Source organism: Rhipicephalus sanguineus, chromosome 10 (assembly GCF_013339695.2).
Source record: "Rhipicephalus sanguineus isolate Rsan-2018 chromosome 10, BIME_Rsan_1.4, whole genome shotgun sequence".
Taxonomy (NCBI): domain Eukaryota; kingdom Metazoa; phylum Arthropoda; class Arachnida; order Ixodida; family Ixodidae; genus Rhipicephalus; species Rhipicephalus sanguineus.
Window position 1 is genome coordinate 20,126,338 of NC_051185.1, and position 23,478 is coordinate 20,149,815.

The window sequence follows — 23,478 nt, forward strand, 5'->3', positions numbered from 1 at the left end:
AATCAATCAACCTAATGAAAACCGACAACGAAGCTGAGGAAGGCACAGGGATAATTCTTCGTAACCTTTTCACTGTATCGCAGTAAATTTTCACATAAAGAAAATATGAAGCAAAGTGGACGAAAAAGCTCCCTTTCAATCGGTGGGATCGGAAGCCCCAATTTTCGAATTACGCGTTATTCGAAGGTTGTGCGTTCGGATCCCTCCGACGGAAAGGGGGCTTCTTTCGTCCACTTTAATTCATTACTACTTATGCTGTAATTACTAAACTACAGTTAAAAAACAACAAATATTGTTTCCAATTCTTTCCTTGGCTTAATTGTCTGTTGGTTTCAATTGGCCGTGTCTAACAAAAGAACCCGCACCAGTCACTGGGCACAAGAAAGGAAGGACACAGTACAAGCGCTGCTGGTGTATATTTTGCTCGTCTATCTGATCGTGTATATTTTTTCAACGTCATTTCCGTGACGGAATTTCGTCACTGAAATCTTGGTGGACCCGGCATAAAACACTTTCGTTTTAAAAAATGAATTGAGGTGGACGAAAAAACAACCCGCCGGTGTTGGGGACCTTTCTTGTGCTCCGTCTTGTTTGCGCTGACTGTTTTAAAATAAGCATCAGTCACTGGGATGTCATAGACTTTGACGGCGTCCACTTGGGCTTACATAGTTCCTAATCGGTTAAAATGAAGTACATTGCCCTCTGAAGGGGCGATAGACTTAACATATGGAGTTTCAGGAAATTTCGTTCAGCCAATGTCACTAATAAAAGAAAACAAAACACTTTGGAATCCATGACGTCACGTGCGGAGTTTTCGGCGCGTAACTTGAAAATGAAATTTTGACCTTGATTTTCTCCTCTATTTTTAAGCCTACGATGGTGAAATTAACGACAGTAGACTTCGCGGAGTATAATTTACCTGTCTAAATTGATTCATTGTTTCACTTCGGTGTCTCTTTAAGGAAAAAATGAATTGAGGTGGACGAAAAAACAACCCGCCGGCGTTGGGGACCGAACACAAAACCTTCGCACTGGCACGGGCGTTCGACTATACCGACTCAACAGGGGCGCAGCCAGAAATTTTCTTCGGGGGGGGAGGCACCTCCTTGATCTGAAGTGGGGGCCGGGCAGGCAAATGTGATCGAGTGTCATTTTGAGCTCTGTATGCAATGACAAAAAAATTTCCGAGGTAGGGGGGGGGGCGGACCTGGTGTGCCTCCCCCCCCCCCCCCTCTGGCTACGACACTGCGACTCGAGTGCACTTGAGTGGGTCCTTACTTGCGTAAACGTCGCAGTCGACGGACTTTTCCAAGTTGTGCGTGTCGTCCTCGCTGTACATCGATGTGGTGTAGCACGACGCACCGCAGTACGCCACGGCTCTGCAAACGAAACAGTCGCCTACTATGATTTTTCGACAGCTACCTCAAAAACTGTAACGAAGAGAAGAAAAATAAAACCGGGAAAATAATCAGGTTTGACGACTTTGGAAAGTCCCCCTAATTCAAGATCTCCCTTTTCGTCAGCTCCAGTTTTCCCATACAGAGAGATTCCCCTTCAGGTGTCCCCGGCCGCCATTATCGACAGAAAACATGCGCGCCATAACCGCAAACATAAAAAATGACGTGATATGCCCGACTTAGCAATGAATGGTATGGGGCAGAATTGGCGCCTCCCTTTATATGATTAGGTTGCGATCGCACCCTGTGCCCCCCCCCCCCCCTCCCCGTGGGCACGCCTTTGATTACAATGGTAAAGGAAGACAGAGGATGTTCCTCTTAACGAAGAAAATATTGTGTTAAGCGTTCTTTCCCAGTGGATTGTTTTAGTAAAACTCCCTTAACGCGTACTATGACTTGTACACACAAACGCTTACTTGCATTCAGGGCCACTGCTGGAGCATATTTTGAGACAGTCCTGGAGCGGGAGCACGGCCTCAGTGTACTCCGTGTCCTTGAAGGCGAAGTTGGCTTTCTTGACGTAATCATCTGTCAAGAACCAGTCCCGAGTCAGGCGTATCGAGTGTTAAACGTCTCTTTGGTTCATCTCGATTTGAATTGTAGAGCGCGAAATACAACACTGACGACGAAGAAGTCACACGGACAGCCCCGGCTCCCAACCGAGGGTTTAATGTGTACGAAATGAACGCGAATGTGCACACGCATGTGATGAAAATTGACTTAAAAGACCAGGGTCTCTATTCACAAAAACGTCTTACGCTAAACGTATTCCTGAGAGAATATTTTAGGTAATCACGATGCGGGACGCGTCATCAGCTAGGCCCATTGTCCAATGGGAAAACACACTTACGTAAGGGAAGTTATGTGAATTCGGCCCCAGATACAAGAAAGTTGCTTAGAATTTGTAGACTCAAATTTGTAAACGTTATTTTCCGCGATATTGTTCGACGTTTCATCATGACCTTGGGGTTCGTAAGTCACACCTGATTTGGTAGAAACTGTTTAGTCTTCTAACAGCGCTCGGCTTTTTTTTTTTTTTTTCATTGCAATACGTACCGATGATAGCTGGGCGTTCCAGAATGAGTGCCGTCACAAACACCATGTTGCTTGTGTAGTCAATCTGAAGAAAAACGAAGAAAAAAAAAGTGGTCAGCTTATATCGATATGTCCTAACATGGCAAGAGATCAGGAGACGGAGGCTTGGAGAGATGGGCTGCTGGCATGAATAGTGGTTCGTAAGGAAAGGAAAAAGGCACTATTTTCTGCAGCCCTTGCGGGAGCACGGTTCAGCGCCTTATAGGGGTGGGGGTAAGGGGGGAATAAAAGAAAAGTAGAAGGAAATAGAGAAGGAAGTGATAGGGGGTCGGCACGCGCGACGAAGAGAAAATAAGACAGGAACGATGGGAGCCGGTCACAGGAGTTCGAGGGACGGGACCACGATTCGGCCAGGGGCACGACGCGCGTCGGTGACGAGGCGGCGAAGGCCCCGCCGATGAGAGGCGCACGGCATAGCGGACGAGGCAACCGTCACGGGGCGTCGACGGCGAGAGGCGCGAGTACGTCCTGAGCGGACAAACAGGGCATCGCGGGCGACACGTCCGTCTCGCGTGAAGTCCTCCGAGCAACTCGGCTGTCGCTGGAAACAACGTTTCGACAAGTGGTCTTGCCTTCTTCAACGCGATAAGTTGCTGTCTTGAAGAAAACGTTGCTTTCAGCGACAGCCCTTGTTCAAAGATCTTCATTATGCCCTGACGCTCAAACCTCATGCCATCGGTTCATTACGTACAATCCTTAGTTATCGTAACTGACTATCAATAATTTACTCTGTCAGTGCCAGCTTTCACAGTATGAGTACGCTGACCTGTCCTTGAAGAGTTTTCGCTCGTACATAGCGACGTATACAGGCATCTTCAATGACGTCATTAATTAAGTGTAGATGGGCGCGTGAATGACTATTTGCTGAAGCATATGTCACACTTCAACGTTTGTCGAGTGTCGTCAAGCGAGGATCAGTTTTTACACAGAAAGGAAATTTATTTTACGCACCGATATTCTTGCAATATTATAATAGTGGCCGATGATTAGTATAGACGTGTACGAGATAAGGAAATCTGTGGTCCTAAAGTAAGGTAAACTTACGCAAGACGTGGTCAATTTGAGATTGCTAAAAGAGGTTTTCGTCTTAGAGTGGACATAGTATGATAGCGTTATTATTATTATTATTATTATTATTATTATTATTATTATTATTATTATTATTATTATTATTATTATTATTATTATTATTATTATTATTATTATTATTATTATTATTATCTCGTTCCTCAGCGACGAGGTATCCCAACTACGCGAAGACAACGAGCGGCTCCGTAAGGATCATTCCCGCGGTGTTGAACAACAAGCTCGCGTGGTCGCCTCCCTTCGTGCAGAGGTCCGCTTCCTGCGTGAGGAGCTGACGCGCCGCACGGCCGCCGTGGCAGTGAAGGCACCTGTGAAACCCCCAGCGCATGTGACCGTTGACCCGTCTGTGAGCTCCAAGCAACCTGCGTTCTCCGAACAACCCCTCTCCAAAATTCTTTCATCTTCGGCTTCGCCGCCAGCTGACGTAGACACGTCGGAGCGTGTCAGTGTGATGCCTGTGACAGCCTCTTCTGCAGCGGTGACTGAGGGTGAAAGAAAGAAGAAACCCGCCTCGTTTGGAGTTATGAAAACATCCACTATATCTGTAGCTCAACGGCCACAAAGGCCACAATGGCCAAAGGCCATTTTTGTTACGAAGCTGAGCCCGGACACCACTACTGCTGACATTAAAAAACACATTGCTTCATTGGATCTGTCTCCCATCTCCTGCCGGCGACTTCAAACAAAGTTCCAGTCATATTCTTCATTCTATATTGAAGTTGACGAGGAAACACTACAACGCCTGAATGACCCTTCGATGTGGCCCCTCGGATGCCTCTTCAAGCCATTTCGTGGGGAGCTGCGCGATGACATGCTTCATCCCTCTGAGATAGTGACTGGAATCCAAAGTGCCGTGTGACGTAGACATATTCTACCAAAATGCTCGGGGTCTGCGTACCAAGACACTCGAGTTTTTCTCTAATGTTCTTTCGTCTGCTTTTCCTATTATTGCTATCTCTGAAACCTGGCTCGGCACTGAAATTCCCTCATCTGACTTTTTTCCCCCGACCTACACCACCTTCCGCAGTGACCGAGATTTCAGTGAAACCAAACAGAAAGGTGGTGGCGTGCTGATTGCCATTGACAATTCACTGAAATCCGTTAGACGGAAAGACCTAGAAACCATCGAAGAATCGATCTGGCTAGAAATCAACCTTGAGCGCCGTGAAAAATTGTTGATTGGATGTTTCTGTTTACCACCCAGCATTTCCCCTGCCTCGTTTCATGATGTGATGTCTTCTATTGAACTTGTGATATCTTCTCATAGTGGACACAGAATTATTGTTCTTGGGGATTTCAATGTACCTGGAATTGATTGGAGTACGCTTACTTTTTCTCATTACAATCATTTCATAAAGAAAAAGTGCAGCCTGCTCTTGGACTTTCTGGCGTTTAATTCCCTACTGCAACATAACTCAGTCGTCAATTCCAGTGGCAACGTCTTAGACCTGTGTGTGTCAAACGATCAACCCCTTGAAGTTTCCCGCTCCAGCATCTCTCTTGTACGTCCTGACAAATTCCACCCACCACTTAACGTAAGATTATCCGCATCAGCCAAAACAACGAGCTACAGCAGTTATGTAAACAGATCTCCAAGATTTGCTTTCAAGCGAGGTGATTACACGGGCCTGTATCATTACTTGTCCACCGTTGACTGGTCACAGGTTACTGACAAACCAAATGTTGATGACCAGGTTGATCAGTTTGCGGAGCTTGTACTGAGCAGCATGCGTAATTTTATTCCCCAATACACACATAAACAACGTAAATATCCCCACTGGTTCTCATCTGAACTTATCAGTGCACTGAAGCATAAAGATCGCGCACACAGGAAATCTAAATGTTCTCCATCGAGCGAGTGGAAGGAAGAGTTCAGCTTTTTTTCGAACTCTCGCTAAACGCCTATATAAACGGGATCATAGTTCGTATATTGAATTCTTAGAAAAAAGCGCTTCTGACAGGCCAGCTGAGTTTTGGAAGTATGTACGTAAACGGTCCAGCAAAAGCGGAGAGTCTTTCAGACTACTAGACTCAAATGGGGTAGAAGTGCATGCCGTCGCTGACTGTTTTGCCGCACATTTCTCATCCGTTTATAAGGCCTCAGACTCTAGCACTGATATCAGACCGCCTAAGGCAGTTCGCTCAACCAGTGCTTTGTCGCTGGATGAAAATCTTATCTGCGAATGCATTAAGTGCTTAAAACCATCCTTATCATGTGGCCCAGATGGCATCCCCTCCGCCATACTAAAAGCTTATAGTAGTATATTTGTCCCAGTACTGACTAGGATATTTAATAACTGCCTGGACACTTCCACATTTCCTAGCACTTGGAAAACTGCTCGTGTTTTCCCAGTATTTAAGTCGGGCTCTAAAACAGATGTTTCTAATTATCGCCCGATTTCTCTACTATGTGCCACATCAAAGATCTTCGAGCTGGCTCTTCACAAAATATTGTCTTTTAGTGTTAAAAGCTCATTGATTCCTAATCAACATGGTTTTCTCGCTGGCCGCTCAACTACCACAAATCTTGCTAGTTTCATGACGCAGATCTCCACACCTATTTCTCAGAGAGGACAGGTTGACGTACTCTACTGTGACCTGAGCAAGGCTTTTGACGTAGTCAGCCACACACTGATTATGGTTAAACTTGCGCAATTTGATGTTGACTTGTCGGTTGTGAATCTCCTGCAGAGCTATCTGCTCAATAGATATTGTTATGTAGCGGTAAATGGCCAATCATCTTCTTTGTATAAAGTGACTAGTGGGGTCCCTCAAGGGTCAGTATTAGGCCCACTCCTATTTTTAATTTACGTTAATGATGTTTCTTTTGCCATTCGTAATTCTTCTTTCCTCTTGTATGCCGATGACATCAAGATTTTTAAGGAAATTCATTCAGTTAACGACTGTCGCTGGCTGCAGTCAGATTTGCGCTCTTTTTCCGAATGGTGCAACGCTAATAACCTTTCTCTGAATGCCTCGAAGACAAAATTCATGTCTATCACTCGCAAAACATCTAGCGTGTCATTTCAATACTCTGTCAATTCTGTGTCCTTATGCAAGGTTTATGAGATCAGTGATCTTGGTGTTGTTGTTGATAGCACGTTAAACTTTTCTGCTCACGCTAAGCGTGTTGCTTTGCGGGGTCTTCGCACCCTAGGCTGTGTTTGCAGATTGTCTAGAGAATTCCGTTCTCCTATGCCCTTCCGAAAATTGTACACCGCGCTATGTCTTCCTCAACTGGAGTATGCGTCCGTGATATGGAATGGCATTGCTCAATCCAGCGGTAACACCATTGAACGAGTCCAGAGAGAGAGAGAGAGAGAAACTTTATTTGCGTATAACGCGGAGCAAAGCAAATGGTCGGGCCCCTATTCCAGGGCTCCGCTGGCCCTTGCCATCTTCTCTGCCCGTTGGATCAGACAAAGCTGATCATCAAAGGCCGAGCTGGACAGCAGTGCCTCCCATTTTTCCTCTGTGTTATTCATGTTGTGGTGTTCTTCGTTGTGAAGTGTACACTCCCATGTAATGTGAAACAGAGTTGGTGGGGCCCCGCACCACGGACATATATCTCTGTATGCTGTGGGGTAGAATACATGTAGCCTGTGTAAGTTCGTGTATGTGTTTGTCTGGAGTCTGCGTAACGCCGCAGATTCCATTGCTGTGAGGTTCTTATGCGGTGCTGGATAGAGTTTTCTATTCTCCCTAAAAATTCCTTAGCATATATAACCATCGCTTTGCTAAAAAATCTCGTTCAAATACTGCTGAATTATTATCATTGCCATCACTTCACTGCCGACGAAATCGTTCTGATCTCTTGTTTCTTTACAAGCTAGTCCACGGTATCATATCCTGCCCTGTACTTCTCAATTGTGTTAATTTTCGAATTCCGCGTAAGTTAACCAGAGAGAACAGACCGTTTCATGTACCCGCCTGCTTCTTCCAACACTCTACTGTTCACAGAATACAAAGTCTCTATAATGTTAATTTTCTTGATCTTGACATTTTTCATAGTCCACAATCATTGTTTTTATCCGAGCTTTGTACTGTTTTGACATAGTATGGCACAATGTACAAAGTCTTCCCTTCTCCGTCTTTCCGCATAGTTGTATATGTGCAACCTAATTTTTCATTCCCCTTCAATATTTCCCGTGTTGTCTTATTTTACTCCTCCCCTTTTGTGTTCATTTCTCTTTGTCTACGTGTATTTGCTCTTTTTATTTCTGAAGACTGTCTGTATTGTATAGTTTATTTTTATTGTTTCTTTTGCGTGCGCCTGCACAAAGACCTTACGGTTGTTCCTGGGCACGTTAAATAAATGATTGATTGATTATTATTATTATTATTATTATTATTATTATTATTATTATTATTATTATTATTATTATTATTATTATTAGGATGATACTCATAACCGTTGTACAGTATATTTCATCCTATTTTTAACCTTTCTTGACAGTTATGACCGCCACGGTCGTCTACCTCTGACCTTTAAGGTCGCGGGATCGAATCCCGGCCGCGGCGGCCGCATTTCGATGGAGGCGAAATACTAGAGGCCCGTTTACTAAGCTTTAGGTGCACGTTAAAGAACCCCAGGTGGTCGAAATTTCCGCAGACCTCCACTAGGGCGTCCCTCATAACAATATCGTGGTTTTGGGACCACGATATCTAACAGTTTTTACTATGATCTCGCCAGTTATAAGCCATCGCGTCAAATTTCCCAGTGCTAGGAGGCATTCTCGAAGGAAAGAGTGAAGAAATTTAACTCTTTCAGCTTTACTGCAGTTGTGGCAGTGTAACGTTGTCATGTGTTTAAACACCCGCTATGTATGTCTCGTTATTTTTCTAAGCACTCTACGACGGCTTGAAAGGATACGTGTGCACTGAACTTACGAGGACGCGAGGAACTCTGAGTGGCGTCAGCTCGGCAATTTTGTAGAGCTCTCCCAAAAACGCCTCCTTCACCGCGGGCGATGCCACCACGGCTGTTTCCACATCATCCGCATTCGCTGGCGAAATAGAAAGAAAAAAGAAATAGAGGTCACAAAAACAAATTAAATGAGCCTCCACTGAACGGTCTATTTCATCGAAAGTTTCGTTCAATGCGAGCCGCATGTAGCCGATAGTTTGGCACCGCACAAGTGGCTGCGGAACTTGCGTCGACGTTCTGTGGCCAATATTGATTCAGGTATACAGGGTGTGCCAAATGTCATGCACAACGATTTAAAAAAAATAGGAACGGCGTTACGCGAAGCACACCAGTGCACATTGTTCCCAGTATATTGTAGAAGCCACTACTAATTTTTCTCGTTAATGAGGTTTAGTTACTTAGTCCCAATTATGTGTCTAACTCGACAAGTACTAACCTAATCGTTAAAATGTCAATGAGGCATATCTATGCATGGTCAAATGACATCTAAATGCGCTATATTGAACAACGCACTAATTGCGTGCTCGCTTTTTTTTTTGGGCTAATAAAGAAGCCCGCGAAATCTGAAAAATGCCACGTGACTAGACGGCAGCGCACGTCAGGCAGCAGTATCCTCAAACAGAATCACTATGAGTTAGCAAGTCAAGACTACGCTCCCACATTTTGCGGGTGGCAGCGTACTCACGTGTCATTTTTCATATTTCGCGTGCTTTCCTTCACAGCCGGAGAAAAATGAGCACGTAATTAGTACGTTGCTGAAAATAACGCAGTTAGATGTCATTTGAACATGCGTACATATGCCTCTCTGACATTTTAATATTTGTCGAGTTATGAACATAATTAGGGCTAATTAACTAAACCTCATTAGCGAAACAATTAGTAGTGGCTACTATAGTATAGTGGGAACAATATGCACTAGGTGTGTTTCGTGTAACGACGTTCCTCTTTTTTTTTAAAGCATGCAGCGTGATATATGTGGGACACCCTGTATATAGCATGACCTGTCAGTTAGCGACAACAAATACCTTATTTTACAATTTTTACCTACCGTCTCCTTTGATATGCAAAGGATGAAACGCCGGGGGTTACGCCTGACACTGATCATCATGAGCTGAATATGGCTCTGTTTTATCACCGAACTAATGCGTATAAATATAGATTTTTTTTGTCTACACTATTGAACTATGGAACGTTTTACCCCGCCATGTTAGATCTTTACAACTTCCGGAGTTTTTGTACGTTACCTTATTATATTCATGTTTAGTATATTTTGTGTTGTTTTGCAATTCTTGCATTTACTACCTCCACTCCTTCGATAGCCCTTCAATGCTGCAGTATGTTGAAGTAAGATAAATAAATAACAGACATTTTATGCTAATTATGCAATGTTTTGACTATGCAGGTCGTCTCTATAACATTACAAAATACGGCGTTTGAAGCGGTACGAAATCCCTCGATGCATTGAGCTTCGAGTGTTTGTTATACGTGAAACTAAAGCTACTCCTTTCTTGCCGGATCCACTGCGGTTACCGTACCGTACGCGATGTACACCAGCTGACATTAGGGATTACGTGCAATCTGGCAAAGCGAACGCATACCTGGGAAGCCAACTTGAAACCACGTGTAGGATTGGTCGTTTTCGTTGTAGCACGAAAGAACGTTCATCTTCTCGTTCATTCGCTCCATCACGGTCGTCAGGTCGTGGATGTTCAGCGTGATCTCGTAGAACGGCTGCACACAGATAAAAGTACGCAGGTGCGATAAGATTACGTGCACTTTTGTGCCGAAGGAGCTTACTCAACCCCGAAGGCAATTAGTGTAGTAGATTTATTTACATAGCGAAGTAGCAAAACGTCACACGGTCCCATACGCATCCGCCTAAAATGAGTCGAAGGCGAAAGCCTCCGGGATCGGCCCACTTTTGGGCAAATGAGGACGTCATATGATGATGGCATCATATGACATGACATTATATGAAATCGTCATATGATGACGTTTTTGCCTTATGAGACACATACACTCTAAGAAAAAAAAAAAAAGAGTCATTTGACTCTTTTCTGAGTTCGGCTTGCCGCGTATATGACTCTCTTTAAAGAGGCACGTTAACTCTCTTGTGCGTCACACGACTCTCCGAAGAGAGTACAATGACCTCAAGAGGGAGTTGACGTGTCTCCTTTAAGAGAGTCATATACGTGACAAGCCAGAACTCTCAGAAAAGAGACAAATGACTCTTTTTTTAGAGTGTATAAGGCTTTCTCCCTAATAAGATCAGAACTTTAGAAGCTTCGCGAACTGGCGAAGATATGTGTATAGACGATCACAACAAGAAGTCCGGAGAAGCGCCGCCCAGACGACCGGAACGCGGCAGCCGAGCGCCTCCGCGACTAAAGAAATAGTCCCGCTCACGCACGCGGCTATGTTCGAAGGCGGGGTTACCAGCCGTCCGGCCCATGACGTCACTCTGGAGTGCGCGCCCATTGGTGCAGGCTTGTGTGCATTTGTCTTTAAAGGGGAAATTCCGCGGACTTCTAAAGTTCTGTTACTCATTATCACGTTGCTACTGCTCACGCTACCTAATGCCCGATCCTGTGGTTAATTATACGATTTTGATAACTATACCATGATATGCATGTTTCTGTAACACAGCGTCAATTCAGTCAAATATATTTGCTGTGCTGCGCTGTGGCAGGTACTCTCACACACATTATTAGCGGGAAAAACAAAATACACACGGCAAGGGATGTGCGATTCCTTGTCACGTGCCTCGTTTTCTTCTGCTAACTTCATTTGTAATAGCGCCTACGCACATTGTAACTAACATATCACTAACCGTTTCAAGCTCTGATTACTTTCTCCAATCAAGTGAGGCGTACACAAAACGCCTGGAATAAGTGAACTATACGAACCTTCAGCTGCTGTTGCGATGTAGTGAACGTGCGAGCGCTTATTTTCACCGGAACGTTTCTGTGGGTGATATCTTCGTCCCAGATCCAGTCATCCTATGAATGTGTAAAAAACACACACATATATACACCTATACATACACATATATACATATATATACACGCCTCTTTCGCACGTATCTTAAGGAAATAGCTTACATTAACCCCCAGAAGCACTACCCCGGGCCCCTCTTGGTATAAAGTGTTCGGATTTTTTATTAAGCAGCAAGTTAAGTAAAATGTCTAACATCGTGTGCAGTGTACAGTGCCGCTTTAAAAATATTGCGATGGATTTCTTGCAAAATCAAATAAAAAGCTAAGGGAACTATCTTCTGCTCTTTGTTGCTGCCGTAGAACAAAGCAAGTTGATTCGGCCTTTTTAAGTAGATACTTGATAATCTATCTATCTATCTATCTATCTATCTATCTATCTATCTATCTATCTATCTATCTATCTATCTATCTATCTATCTATCTATCTATCTATCTATCTATCTATCTATCTATCTATCTATCTATCTATCTATCTATCTATCTATCTATCTATCTATCTATCTATCTATCTATCTATCTATTCCAGTTATCACTACTCTATCATAGTGACTGCAGTTTAAGGAATCAGATCGCATAGCCGTCATCTACGGTTACTCGCTTTGCCTTTTGTTTAGTTTAGGACGAATTCACGTGCCCAATGCGAACTGCACATTTCCTCGTCAAACCGCAAAAATCTGTGACGTACGCAGTCGTGAGACGAGCTTACCTGGAGGTAGTAGTAGGTGATGGTCGCCTGGGTAATCTTGGACGCCCTTCCGTCGAGTCCATCCTGAAGAAGCTCGAAGGCATGCGTCGGCATTCCCCGAACGAGGTGCTTGTAAAAGGAAATTGACAATACCAAGTCAGCGTAACGCCTATCATAGTTTCATGAGAGTTTCAGGATCTACATGGCCCCTTATGCATTTGTCTAAGACGACTCGAATCTGAAAGACATTTTCTCCCTTTTCTTCTCAAGTGATTGTATCGACCACCCCCATGACAGCTTTTTGCACCCAACGTGGTTTTGCATCGCCTCCGGGATCGGAGGCATAGCAAGCTTTCTGCACGTCACGCGGTTCTGCAGTGCCTCCGGGATCGGTCCACCTTTGACCAAGCGACGATGCCATGTGATGACGCCGTCGTTTGGCGTCATGATGACGTCACAAATTCTGGCGACCTGTGACGTCATGATTAGGTCATATGTTGATGTCCTTACATGATGATTTTTTGCATCACTCATGTTGACGCCGACGGTCACTTTTCGTGTCTGATGAGGCATCTAAGGTTCTCGCCTTAATAAGATAAATAGCCGTGAATGAGGCGTGATTACTGTTTGTTCAGGTTATAAGTTCAGTTGTGCCGCGTGTTTTACGTAAACCGTGTTCGTAGAGAGTACATGGCAGCCCTAAGCGCAAAACTCACAATGCCCAGGTAGGTGGCGTTCATGAGAGTTGCCTCGTCGACGAAGATCACGTTCAGCATGTCGAGTTGGCCTAATCCCGGCAGTGACACATTCAGCATGTACTGATTCGCAGCTCTCATCGTGCAGCTTTCCTCGTGTCCAGACTTGTCGATCTTGTAAAGGATACCTGCATGTTTAAGTGAGAAGTCATAATTGGTAACAACATAAGAAAAAAAAAACTCACAGGGTAACTTATGCATTCGCTTAAGATGACTCGAAGGCGAAAGCCACCGTCTTTTTCCTTTTCTTCTTGATCGATTGTATTGATCTCCCCGCCCCCGAAAGATTTCTACACCTAGCGTCGTTTTGCACTGCCTCCGGGATCGGAGGCATTGCAAGCTTTCCGCACCTCACGTGCCTCCGGGATAGGCCTACCTATGACCGAGTGACGATGGAGTGGGATGACGACAACATGTGGCGTTGTGGTGGCGTCACGATGACGTCATAGTGTGGCGTATCACATGATTATGATTTTTGCATCACTCGCGTTGACGCCGACGGTCATCTTTCGTGTTTGATGAGGCATCTAAGGCTTTCCGCCCCAAAATGTCAGACACGCCTACAGCCACTGCTGTCCCTTTCTTCCATAGAGAATTTGCATAAATGCTCGATCCAATAGAGCTTCCCATACAGACACAAGCTTGGGTCGCTGGTTTTAGGTCAGAAAACTTGAATCTCCTGATAAGGTTGGTCAAGGATTCTGACATCGCCCCTCAGCCAGACAAGTTGTTTAGGTATAGTAACGACGAACCTTTAAGTACTAATACGCGCACTATTTATATTAGCCGAAGGAAAGTACTAGCGGTTCGAGCGGAAACCAGCTAGCATGATTGTCTTTCACAGATGATTCATCTATGGATGAATGACGACGTGGTGAAACTTCACACACTTCACCCCCCCCCCCCCCCCATCCAACCCCGGCCCTAATGGACAACCCTGCGTACGCCTATGATTGTGTTGTGTGGTTTCATTTTATTTGCATGTGACGCCTGCGTCGATCAGGAAAGCCAAGCTCTCCTGTAATAACGTGCTAATTAATACTAATGAAAACAAATAACATTTGAATGCGGTATCGTTGCTTACCGTTGTAGTAGTCGAATATCTCTTGGTAAGTGCCGGCTGGTTCGGTCTGCTGCGCGTTGCGCTCGCTCGTGGCCCACGGCTCAACGATAACGCTCATGTGGTTGCTGGAAATGTCGCGGATGATCTGAGGAAAAGAGAGGACCACGTTTACCTCGGTTGGCGTCAGTTTTCACGGTGGAGAAAAAAAGAAAGATTAAGGAGCCCTTTCCCTATCTGGGAAGATTCGCTTGCCTCTATGTCCCAGATAGGAAAAGGGCTCCTAATTTTTTCTTCGTCTGTTTCTTTGCTTGTGCGTTGAGTCCAGTGACGCATAAGTGGCTTAGGTTATGTTGCACCAGCCACAGGGTGGGCTTCTTTCAAGAAAAAATAAACTTGTCATGCGCTCGAGGGATGCGATGCGAGCTTGCTGGTAACACATCTTCAGACAGGACAAACCTGTGCCTACATTCGTCATGTTTTTTTTTTTTATGCACGTCACAAGGAAACCTACTAAAGTCGTCACGTGCGATCCTGTATGGTTTCATATGCCGTATCATGCACGGTAGTCGGGCGTACAGATTCAACACTTACGTCTAAGTGGGAAGAGTAGTAGAACTTGGAGGAGCTCTGCAGGTTCCTGAACATCAACTCCGAGTGGAACTCGAAAGAGACGTTGGCGAAGCTGGGAGGCTTGGGCAGCCCCGTAGTGACGCGGGCACATCCTCGCCCTGCTGGAATCTGATACGAGTAGCAAGGGGAAAAAGAAGTTTAAAATAATGAGAGGGTTTCACGTACAAATACAGTTAAACCTCTCTATAACGAACATTGATATAGCGAAATATCGGTTATAGCGAAATAAATATAAACTGATTGGTCACGCTTAGTTTCGGTGACATTTATTCTCATAACGAAACCGAAAACGTGAAAACTGCCGTGATATCGGCTGTAACGAAGAAATGTTTGGCTCGCGCAAGGCTCCAAACTGGAAAAGTTGCATAAAAAGCAAAGCAAAACAACCGCATTTTTCCAAATGTGTTTGTCACGTTAAAAACACCGTAGAATAAAAATTGTTTGACATTAAAGATTTGATGTGATCGTGGACTGGTTTTGAACTTTGTGCTGTTGTAATTTTACCGTCTCACGTTCTGGTCCACTTAGTGTGAAGTCCCACAAGGAGATATGTAAGTTTTATCTTGTTTATAAGTGGATTTGAGAGAATAATGCGTTTTTGTATGTAGGATTTTTGTGCGAGCCAGAGTGACGATTTCTTAGAGCCGAATTTTACCTCTACTGTTACAGCGAATATCGGCTATAACGAACTAATTTACGTTCCCGACGCTACTTCGTTACAACGTGGTTCGACTCTACCACGATATTATTACGAGGCGCCACATATTACAGGTGACTCCGGGCTAATTATGACTACCGAGGTTTCTTTACCGTGCACCTGGGTCTAAGTAAGCATACGAGTGTCCTTTTTTCTGTATTTCACCCCTATATAAATACGGCCGGCGTAGCCGGGAATCTAACCCGCGTCCTCAAGCTTAGCAGCGCGAGGCCTTAGTCCAGGGGTCTCAAATACGCGGCCCCCAAACACAAGTACGCTGTACGGTGCGAAGTACACCGTAAGGTCCGAAGTACCCTGTACGGCCCGAAGTACCGTGTAAGGTCCGAAGTACCCTGTACGTTCCGATGTACCTGTACGGTCTGAAGTACCCTGTTCGGTCCGAAGTACACCGTAATGTCCAAAGTACCCTCTACGGTCCGAAGTTCACCGTAACGTCCGAAGTAACCTGTACGGTCTGAAGTACCGTGTAAGGTCCGAAGTACCGTGTACGGTCCGATGTACCCTGTAGGTCCGAAGTACCGTGTAAGGTCCAAAGTACCCTGTACGTTTCGATGTACCCTGTACGGCCCAAACTACGGTCCGAACTACCCTGTAAGGTCCGAAATACACCGTACGGTCCGAAGTACCCTGTACGGTCCGATGTACCCTGTATGGTCCGAAGTACGGTCTGCATGCGGCTCGCACATGGCCCCCTTCCTGCCATATATTTTTTATGGATTTGTGAGTGTTTGCGAGATTGCTAAATGGTGCCCCCATTGTTTTCTCGCCTATCCTGATTAATAACGCTTTTTTGGGGTAAGATACACAGACGTGACTGCTCTTAAGCATTTTTTTTTCTTTCGTGTGGCATCCTATGAGGTCACCTTGTGTTGAAACATAACCGCGGAACAAAAACTCTATACTTCAGGATCGGCGTCCAGATCTTAATCCTTGTGAAGATCGGTATAGATATGTTTCTCGAATCTTGACGCCTAATACCCTTCAGGAACAACCCAAATATGAGATATGGGAAAGGCCTTCTTTCAAACGGCAGTATTGGCTGACATTTTGTACCTCAGTGGTAGAATACTCGACTGCCCCGCAGAAGGCCCGGGTTCAAATCCAATCCGATTCTGGACATTTTTTTTCTCTCATTTCGCGCGATAGCGGTTACGGACACCGTCGGTGGCGGCGGCGGACAACTACGCCACCAAATCGGCTGTTGTCATCTCATAAGAGCTTTCGCTGTAAAACATATCACAATGTTATAGCACTTCGGGCGTCAGCATTGACAAAAATAGTCTTTCATAGAGTGCAGGACAGACTTACGTCACCTTAAACTTATCTTCGACGTCCGCGATGTATTCCTGCATCATCATGATATCGGAGACCTCCTTGCCCTGGACGATTCTCAGAGGTAGGGGAACCACGGATCCGTAAGGGCTGTGCTTGGGATCTGAAACAGCATCGATGTGTTCGTGTACTGTGCGAAAAACAAGACATTGCGTTCCTTTAATCGGTTCATTGCGACGAACAATTGCGCAATGCCAATCGGGAAGCCGAAAAATAAACGGAGAGACAAAGTGAAGTGAAACCTAATACGTCACATCTAGCGTCACATTGTATCACCTGCGGATGGTCACTTTTGTTTTTTGAAACTAAAATCCTTTTTAGACACAAACGCCAAAAGACGCGCGAAATTATTCAAGCCTTCCAAATTAAAAGAATGAGAGAGGCTTGCGTCAGCCAGCCATCAATTTCCCCATTTGACAGATAATATGATTAGCTCCTCATCGCGTATGTTGATGTCAAGTAATTTGTCTCGGTTTGGGGGCTCCTCGCCTACTTATTATCTGTTTTTTGTTTTACTAATATTTTACACCATGTGATATGTTTGTCGGCATGCGTGCTTTTGCAATCGCTTATACGTTTTGGTCGCTTCAATAAAAATTGAGTTGTGAGAAGGCACTCGTCCTTTCTTCGTGCTTGTCCTTTCGCGCTCAAATTTTTAAAATTATGGTACCCCCATCCCAAAGTGCTAACTGAAACATTCATCGTCATGTTTACAGTCTTTATCTTTATTCATATTTAGTACAGAAGGAGGTCCCGGAGTTCTTGCAAAACTGTCAGGGGGACCTTCTATTAGTAATTTCGCGATCTATTAATCGTACTATCGCGCTCAGTATGAGCTACACAACGCGCGAACGCGTGGCCAAGCGCATTGCAAGGTTGTACTACAGTGGCGTCGATCGGGGCATATTTATATAAAAAAAAAAACTACAGATTAGGGTACATAAATGTGCGGCAGGGGCTCACACATTTTCTTTTTTTTGAAACGCACGTGTTTTTGAAAAAAGTTACAGTTTCGCCGCAAGGGCGAAGCATTGGATGCGATAGCAAGAAAAGCGGCCCGTGACGGACGCGCTGCTACGCTGCAGAAGCAACTACCGCGCGAGCAGACAGCGGAAGGGCAAGGTTCTCCCTGCGCAAATGTTAGAAGAAGCGAGCGAGCTGGCCGACGACTTTTAAATGCGCCCGTTGCGCTCCTCGCGCCATCTCGCTGGTAATGAAGAAACGCTTATAAGCGCCTGCCGTCTGAGTCCTGCTAGCGGCAAAGGGTGTGCACATGTATATAACGCTCGCCATTAGCTACCTGAAGGATCTGCGTTTTGTGGCGTAGTGGTTCATTATACGGTGCATGACGATGGCGACGGCGGCGGCAAAAACCAGCCGAGACTGTCCATATAATTGCTATCGCAATAAAAGAAAACTCTAGTGTATATTTAGTCTTGATAATAGTTCTATACGATATGGAAAGAAAATTAGACGAACTGGATTACGTTAAACATGCAAATGGCGATGACGGATGATAAGCGAGTTGGATTATTGAAGTCAAGGTTAGCTCACGTAAAATAAGTCCTTGCACTGGTAATATACTGAATAAGGATAGAAATTGGATGAGTTGGATTACGGATTACGAGCAAGCTGGATTACATTTTATATTGTAGATTTTATGTCCAACATTACACCACTAGAGGTTGCTTTTCTAAATTGTAGTTCGGACATTTTTTTTTAGGTTGGTCTAGGCACTGTTTATTAAACCGCAGTTCCCAACATTTAGAAGGCTTCCCATCCATGTAAACGAGGGTCACTCGAACGCAGTCAGTTTAGTAATACTTACCGGAGAAGTACACGTCGATAGGTGTGTCGTCGTCACTCAAGCAGACCGACCATTTCAGCGCCGGCATCCCCCGTACGGTGAAATTTTTGCCTTGGAACGCCTGTTAAGAGTACAGAAAAAAAAACAGACACAAATCCTTCAGTGGCCGAAGTGGTGTATGTTACAAATACAATGTCTGGTGCAAAACTCCTCAAGTGGATATGCGCCACAGGGATTGGACAAGCCCCACTACCGTGTACAGCAGGTGCGAGCGATAAACGAAAGCTCTGCTCGGCGAAGTGGAGCATGTGAAACACGTGAAAGAGAGGGAGAGAAAAAGAAAGATATATAAAGAAACAGAAAGAGAAGGTAGAGAGAGAGAAAGAAAGCAGTAGAAAGAAAGAGCGAGAAATATATATATATATATATATATATATATATATATATATATATATATAAAGCGAAAGAGAGAAAGAAGGAAACAGGAAGTAAGAGAAAAATAGAAAAATTTAAAAGCCGCCCAGCTCTGCTTTTCCTTCAGGCTTTGCACCACTAATGCGAAGCTGTCATAATTTATTTTTTACTTTTTTGCTCGGAACAGATGCACAATGATATCATGCACAATGATATAAGTTACAGCAAGCCGCGTATATCCTACCATATTCTCAGACTCTTCGCTCGGTGCTGTGGTATAGCGCTTGGACGTCGCCATTTTCATAATGAATATGTAGTGTCGTCATGGACTCTTCTCTTTCATTCTTTCACACTCTCTTTCCCTTTTCCCAGGCACAGGGTAGCCAACCGAAGATCTCCCTCTAGCTAACCTCCATGTTCTTTCCGCATTCACCCTGTTTTTATCTATGCTTGCGATTTTCCCATGTCTTTCTTTCTTTCCTTTTTTTCTTCTTTTTTTTCGGTGCCTGAATTTTCGTAATCAGGCGGATCGGTGCTTCATGTTTAGCCTTCGCACATAGCTAAAAAAAATTCACGGGATCCCTTATGCACTCACCTAGGACGACTGGAAGGCGAAAGCCATTTTAACACGAAAGTGTTCTTTGCCGGGGTCCACCACGGCTATACTGACGTATTTCCGTCACGGATATGACGTTATAAAATATACACTAACAGATGCCAAAGAAAAAAAAACTAGAATAAAGTTCCGTTGCGGGCGTCGAACTTACTCGGCCACAGAGCGTACTTTGTTCAAGTTACTAACAGCAAGCTATTTATAGACACCATTTACCGTTTGCGGTACTCAGAGCTCGGTGGCTTCAGCGTGTTCGTGTTATGACTAGCCAGATGGCGCGAAGAGCCCGCAGGGTGCGCTTTAAAAGTCGTCGCCCCGCGCGTCGCGATACAAGCGCGCTTCTGCAGGGGGAGTCTCCCATGCGCGCGCGCGCTTATCTCGTGATGTGGGCGGTTTGTACGTCTTGTACTTTCAGTGCAAGTTTCTGTTGACGTTACAGAGAGCACGAAAGTCACTTCGCTCGCTGCAGCGGCCGCGTTTCCGAAAGGAGCGCGCTGCTCGCACGCAAAGAAGTAACATTTAAGTAACGCAAGGAAGTTCCTTAGCGCTTGTCCTGTGTATGTTCTTTTCGTGCGTCCTTTCTGCTTTAGAGCGCGCTGCAAGTTTCGAGCTGCTTGCCGTTCTTCGCGTGACATTACAAATTTGCTGCTGCTATAGCATTCATTCCTTCGCCCTTGTGGCCAAACAATGCACAATAACCGCTAAACTACTTCTGTGAAGGCATGTTTCACTTTCGTGTTATACCGACTCCTATGAAAGCCGGATGAGCCATGTTTTTTTTTCTTTTTGTTCTCAGTCGATGTACTTATTGTTCCTTCCTCGCCGCCCTCCGAAAGCTTTCTGTACCTCACGTGGTTTTGCATTGCCTCCAGAATCGGAGGAACCTCACCTGGTTTTGCACTGCCTCCGTGATCGGCTCACCGTTAACCAAGCTACGATCTCGTGTGATGACGTCGGAACGTGACGCAGAGTTGCAGTTCCGGTTATAATAAACGGATCTGGGCTTCTTTTTTTCGCCGAGTAGCTTTTAGAATTTTACAGTCGCTTGTCGCGTTTTTTTTGTTTTTTTTTTTTTTGGGGGGGGGGGCTTATTTACATCTTCCAAACAAATATAGTTATTTTAACGCGCACCACGTTCGCCAATAGCGCGCTTGTCGTTCACTAAGAGCGCTTTTGTCGATGACTTTGTGTAGTTGAGTGTTGATGTCAAACACACGTTGGGAGAATCAACAGAGTGACGTTAATCATGCACTGGCAAACGTGCATTCAACCGAATGGGAACTACCCTAGAGATAATTTTAAAAGGAAATGTCTGCTTTCGTTCATATTAGCATATTTTTTCGCTGTACAAAATAATTAAAGTGATTGTTTTGATTATCCTTCGTATTCGAGTGGCATTTTTTATTATAATTAAAATTATTTTCAATAGAGAAATCCATTAAATTTTCGCTTCTTTTGGGCTTCTTCGCGAAAGTCACGCCGCTCTTTCTTGGCCTTCTTTTGTGATGATTATTTCCTTGTTAGCTCGGTAGCATCTGACAGCTCTGACGTGGCGTCACTGTGGCGTCATGGTGAGGCCATATTAACGTTGCAAACTTTGGCGATCTGTCACATGGTGAAACCATCACGTGATCGTGATTTTTTGCAACGCTCGTGTTGACGCCGCCGACGCAGGACGCAGGTCAATTTTCGCGTTTCATGTGAGACACCTAGGGCTTTCGCCTTAAAACAAGGACACACAAGCTTATCGCTACGGCATGATAGAGCTACCCCTAATATGTTCAACATTGGCTTCCCCTCCTTACCGTTTTTACGTTTTTCTTCACAAGGGGAGCTATGAAAAGCGTCGAGGTTCCGAGGATGGTGTAGGTGTCGCCGGCATCCGACCACCTGAGAACAATCTCTCCGTATTCCTTGGGAATGTTGTCCAGGGAAACAGTTTCGCATTTCGAGTCTGCGTCATTGCGAAAGCGCAGGCAGGGAGAAGTTGTTAGTGAGGATTTATGAGAATGAAAATATGACTTCTATAGAAACGACTGTGTACAGGGCGAATCATTTTGTCTATATAATCCATCCTATCTATCTATCTATCTATCTATCTATCTATCTATCTATCTATCTATCTATCTATCTATCTATCTATCTATCTATCTATCTATCTATCTATCTATCTATCTATCTATCTATCTATCTATCTATCTATCTATCTATCTACAAAGCAAACTAGGTGGAGATGGGAGTCGAACCCCTCCCCTTCCACCCAAGGTGCATAGAGTTGGTAGTGCGTTGCACTGTGAATTGTGCTATAGGCGGCTATTTACACGCCCGTATTCCTAGATATTTATGCATATGCACATAATCTAAACCGCGCAGGTAACGTTAGCGCCACTCACGGCCATGACCGCTGCGCTACTTGGGAAATAGTTTCGACTGGGTTCCTATTCGCAATTAAACAAATCAAATGATGGCACTGTCAGCTCAGTTTTTATACAAGGAAGTAGAAGAAAAACTCGCAGGGTCTTTTGTGCATTGCCTAACAAGACTCGAATGCGAAAGCCACCTTCTTTTAACACGAAAGTGTTTTATGCCGGGGTTCAGCAAAACTTTAGTGACATATTTCCGTCACGGATATGACGTTGGTAAAATGGACGCTAGCGGATGAGAAAGGAAAAACCAGCACCTAACGTGGTTTTGCACTGCCTCCAGGATCTGAGGAATTCGAAGCTTTCTGCACCTCGCCTGGTTTTTCACTGCCTCCGTGATCAGCTCACCTTTGGCAGAACAGACTGTTGGGCTAGTTGGTTATCCATGAACACTAAAACACTAAGCGCTAAAATTCGCTAAAACTCGTCAATTTTAGCGCATATTCTTTCAGAGCTCACCTTTGACCAAGTGACGATGTCATGGTATGACGTCATTATTTGACGTCATCATTTGACATACCGTTAGGTGAAGCAATAATGACGTCATGATGACCTCACTAATTTCGGCGATCTGTGACGTCATCACGTAATGTTGATTTTTTGCATCACTCGTGTTGAAGCCGATGGGTAAAATGAAGCATCTGAGGCTTTCGCCTTAACAGTTGCCTAGAAGTTGAGTAATACGAACCCGAGTAGAAGAAGGCCTCGTTGGTGCGATGGTTGTAGTAAATGTTGTACTGCTGCCCTCCGAGGTTAGCGTCGAGGTACCCTTGCTTGTTTTTTACGTCGTAGTACTCAGTCGCGTGATACGTGGCTTTCTACGATGTAGGAAAAAAAAAGCATTTAGTAACAACCTAATAGGTAGTTAGTTCATACTCAAGAGGGACGATAAAGTAGCATGACTAAAATGGGGACATAACTAAACGAGGTACGGCTGTACATACGCATTTTAATGAAATGCAGGCTGGCTTACGTGACAAGTATTTAAGTGAGGGATATGAGCGACCAAACAATAAAGTTCCAGGGAAGCTGGAAGTGATAAAAGATCGTTGAACAGTGGAGTCGCTAGAGCCAGCGTTTCGACAAGAGAACTTGCATAGATAGATAGATAGATAGATAGATAGATAGATAGATAGATAGATAGATAGATAGATAGATAGATAGATAGATAGATAGATAGATAGATAGATAGATAGATAGATAGATAGATAGATAGATAGATAGATAGATAGATAGATAGATAGATAGATAGATAGATAGATAGATAGATAGATAGATAGATAGATAGATAGATAGATAGAAAATACGAACTCCTGGACAGGGTCTCCTAGTTGTCTAGGCTGACATTTGTTAATTTGCTATATAAGGGAATGTTGTTGCTACTGCTTACGCTATCGGAAGGACAGTGTTTGCCACCAGAGAGAGAGCGTTGCCTGACATTTCCTATCACTTGTTTGTTTATTTGTTTTACATTTGC

The 23,478-nt window shown here is 44.4% G+C and overlaps 1 protein-coding gene across 1 annotated transcript in view; it reads right to left on the bottom strand.

Annotated features, from left to right (window-relative positions):
* LOC119407206 (uncharacterized) overlaps positions 1–23,478 on the bottom strand; it is a 48,102-nt gene that overhangs the window by 22,694 nt on the left and 1,930 nt on the right. Inside the window, exons 3-16 of the mRNA XM_049419898.1 lie at positions 22,690–22,819; positions 21,384–21,532; positions 18,573–18,672; positions 16,726–16,847; positions 14,656–14,802; positions 14,086–14,209; positions 12,963–13,129; positions 12,268–12,375; positions 11,472–11,564; positions 10,164–10,296; positions 8,529–8,644; positions 2,514–2,577; positions 1,874–1,985; positions 1,279–1,379 (exon numbers count right to left, since the gene is read on the bottom strand). Coding sequence (XP_049275855.1) covers positions 1,279–1,379; positions 1,874–1,985; positions 2,514–2,577; positions 8,529–8,644; positions 10,164–10,296; positions 11,472–11,564; positions 12,268–12,375; positions 12,963–13,129; positions 14,086–14,209; positions 14,656–14,802; positions 16,726–16,847; positions 18,573–18,672; positions 21,384–21,532; positions 22,690–22,819 — 1,666 coding nt within the window. The remainder of the gene's footprint in view (positions 1–1,278; positions 1,380–1,873; positions 1,986–2,513; positions 2,578–8,528; positions 8,645–10,163; positions 10,297–11,471; positions 11,565–12,267; positions 12,376–12,962; positions 13,130–14,085; positions 14,210–14,655; positions 14,803–16,725; positions 16,848–18,572; positions 18,673–21,383; positions 21,533–22,689; positions 22,820–23,478) is intronic.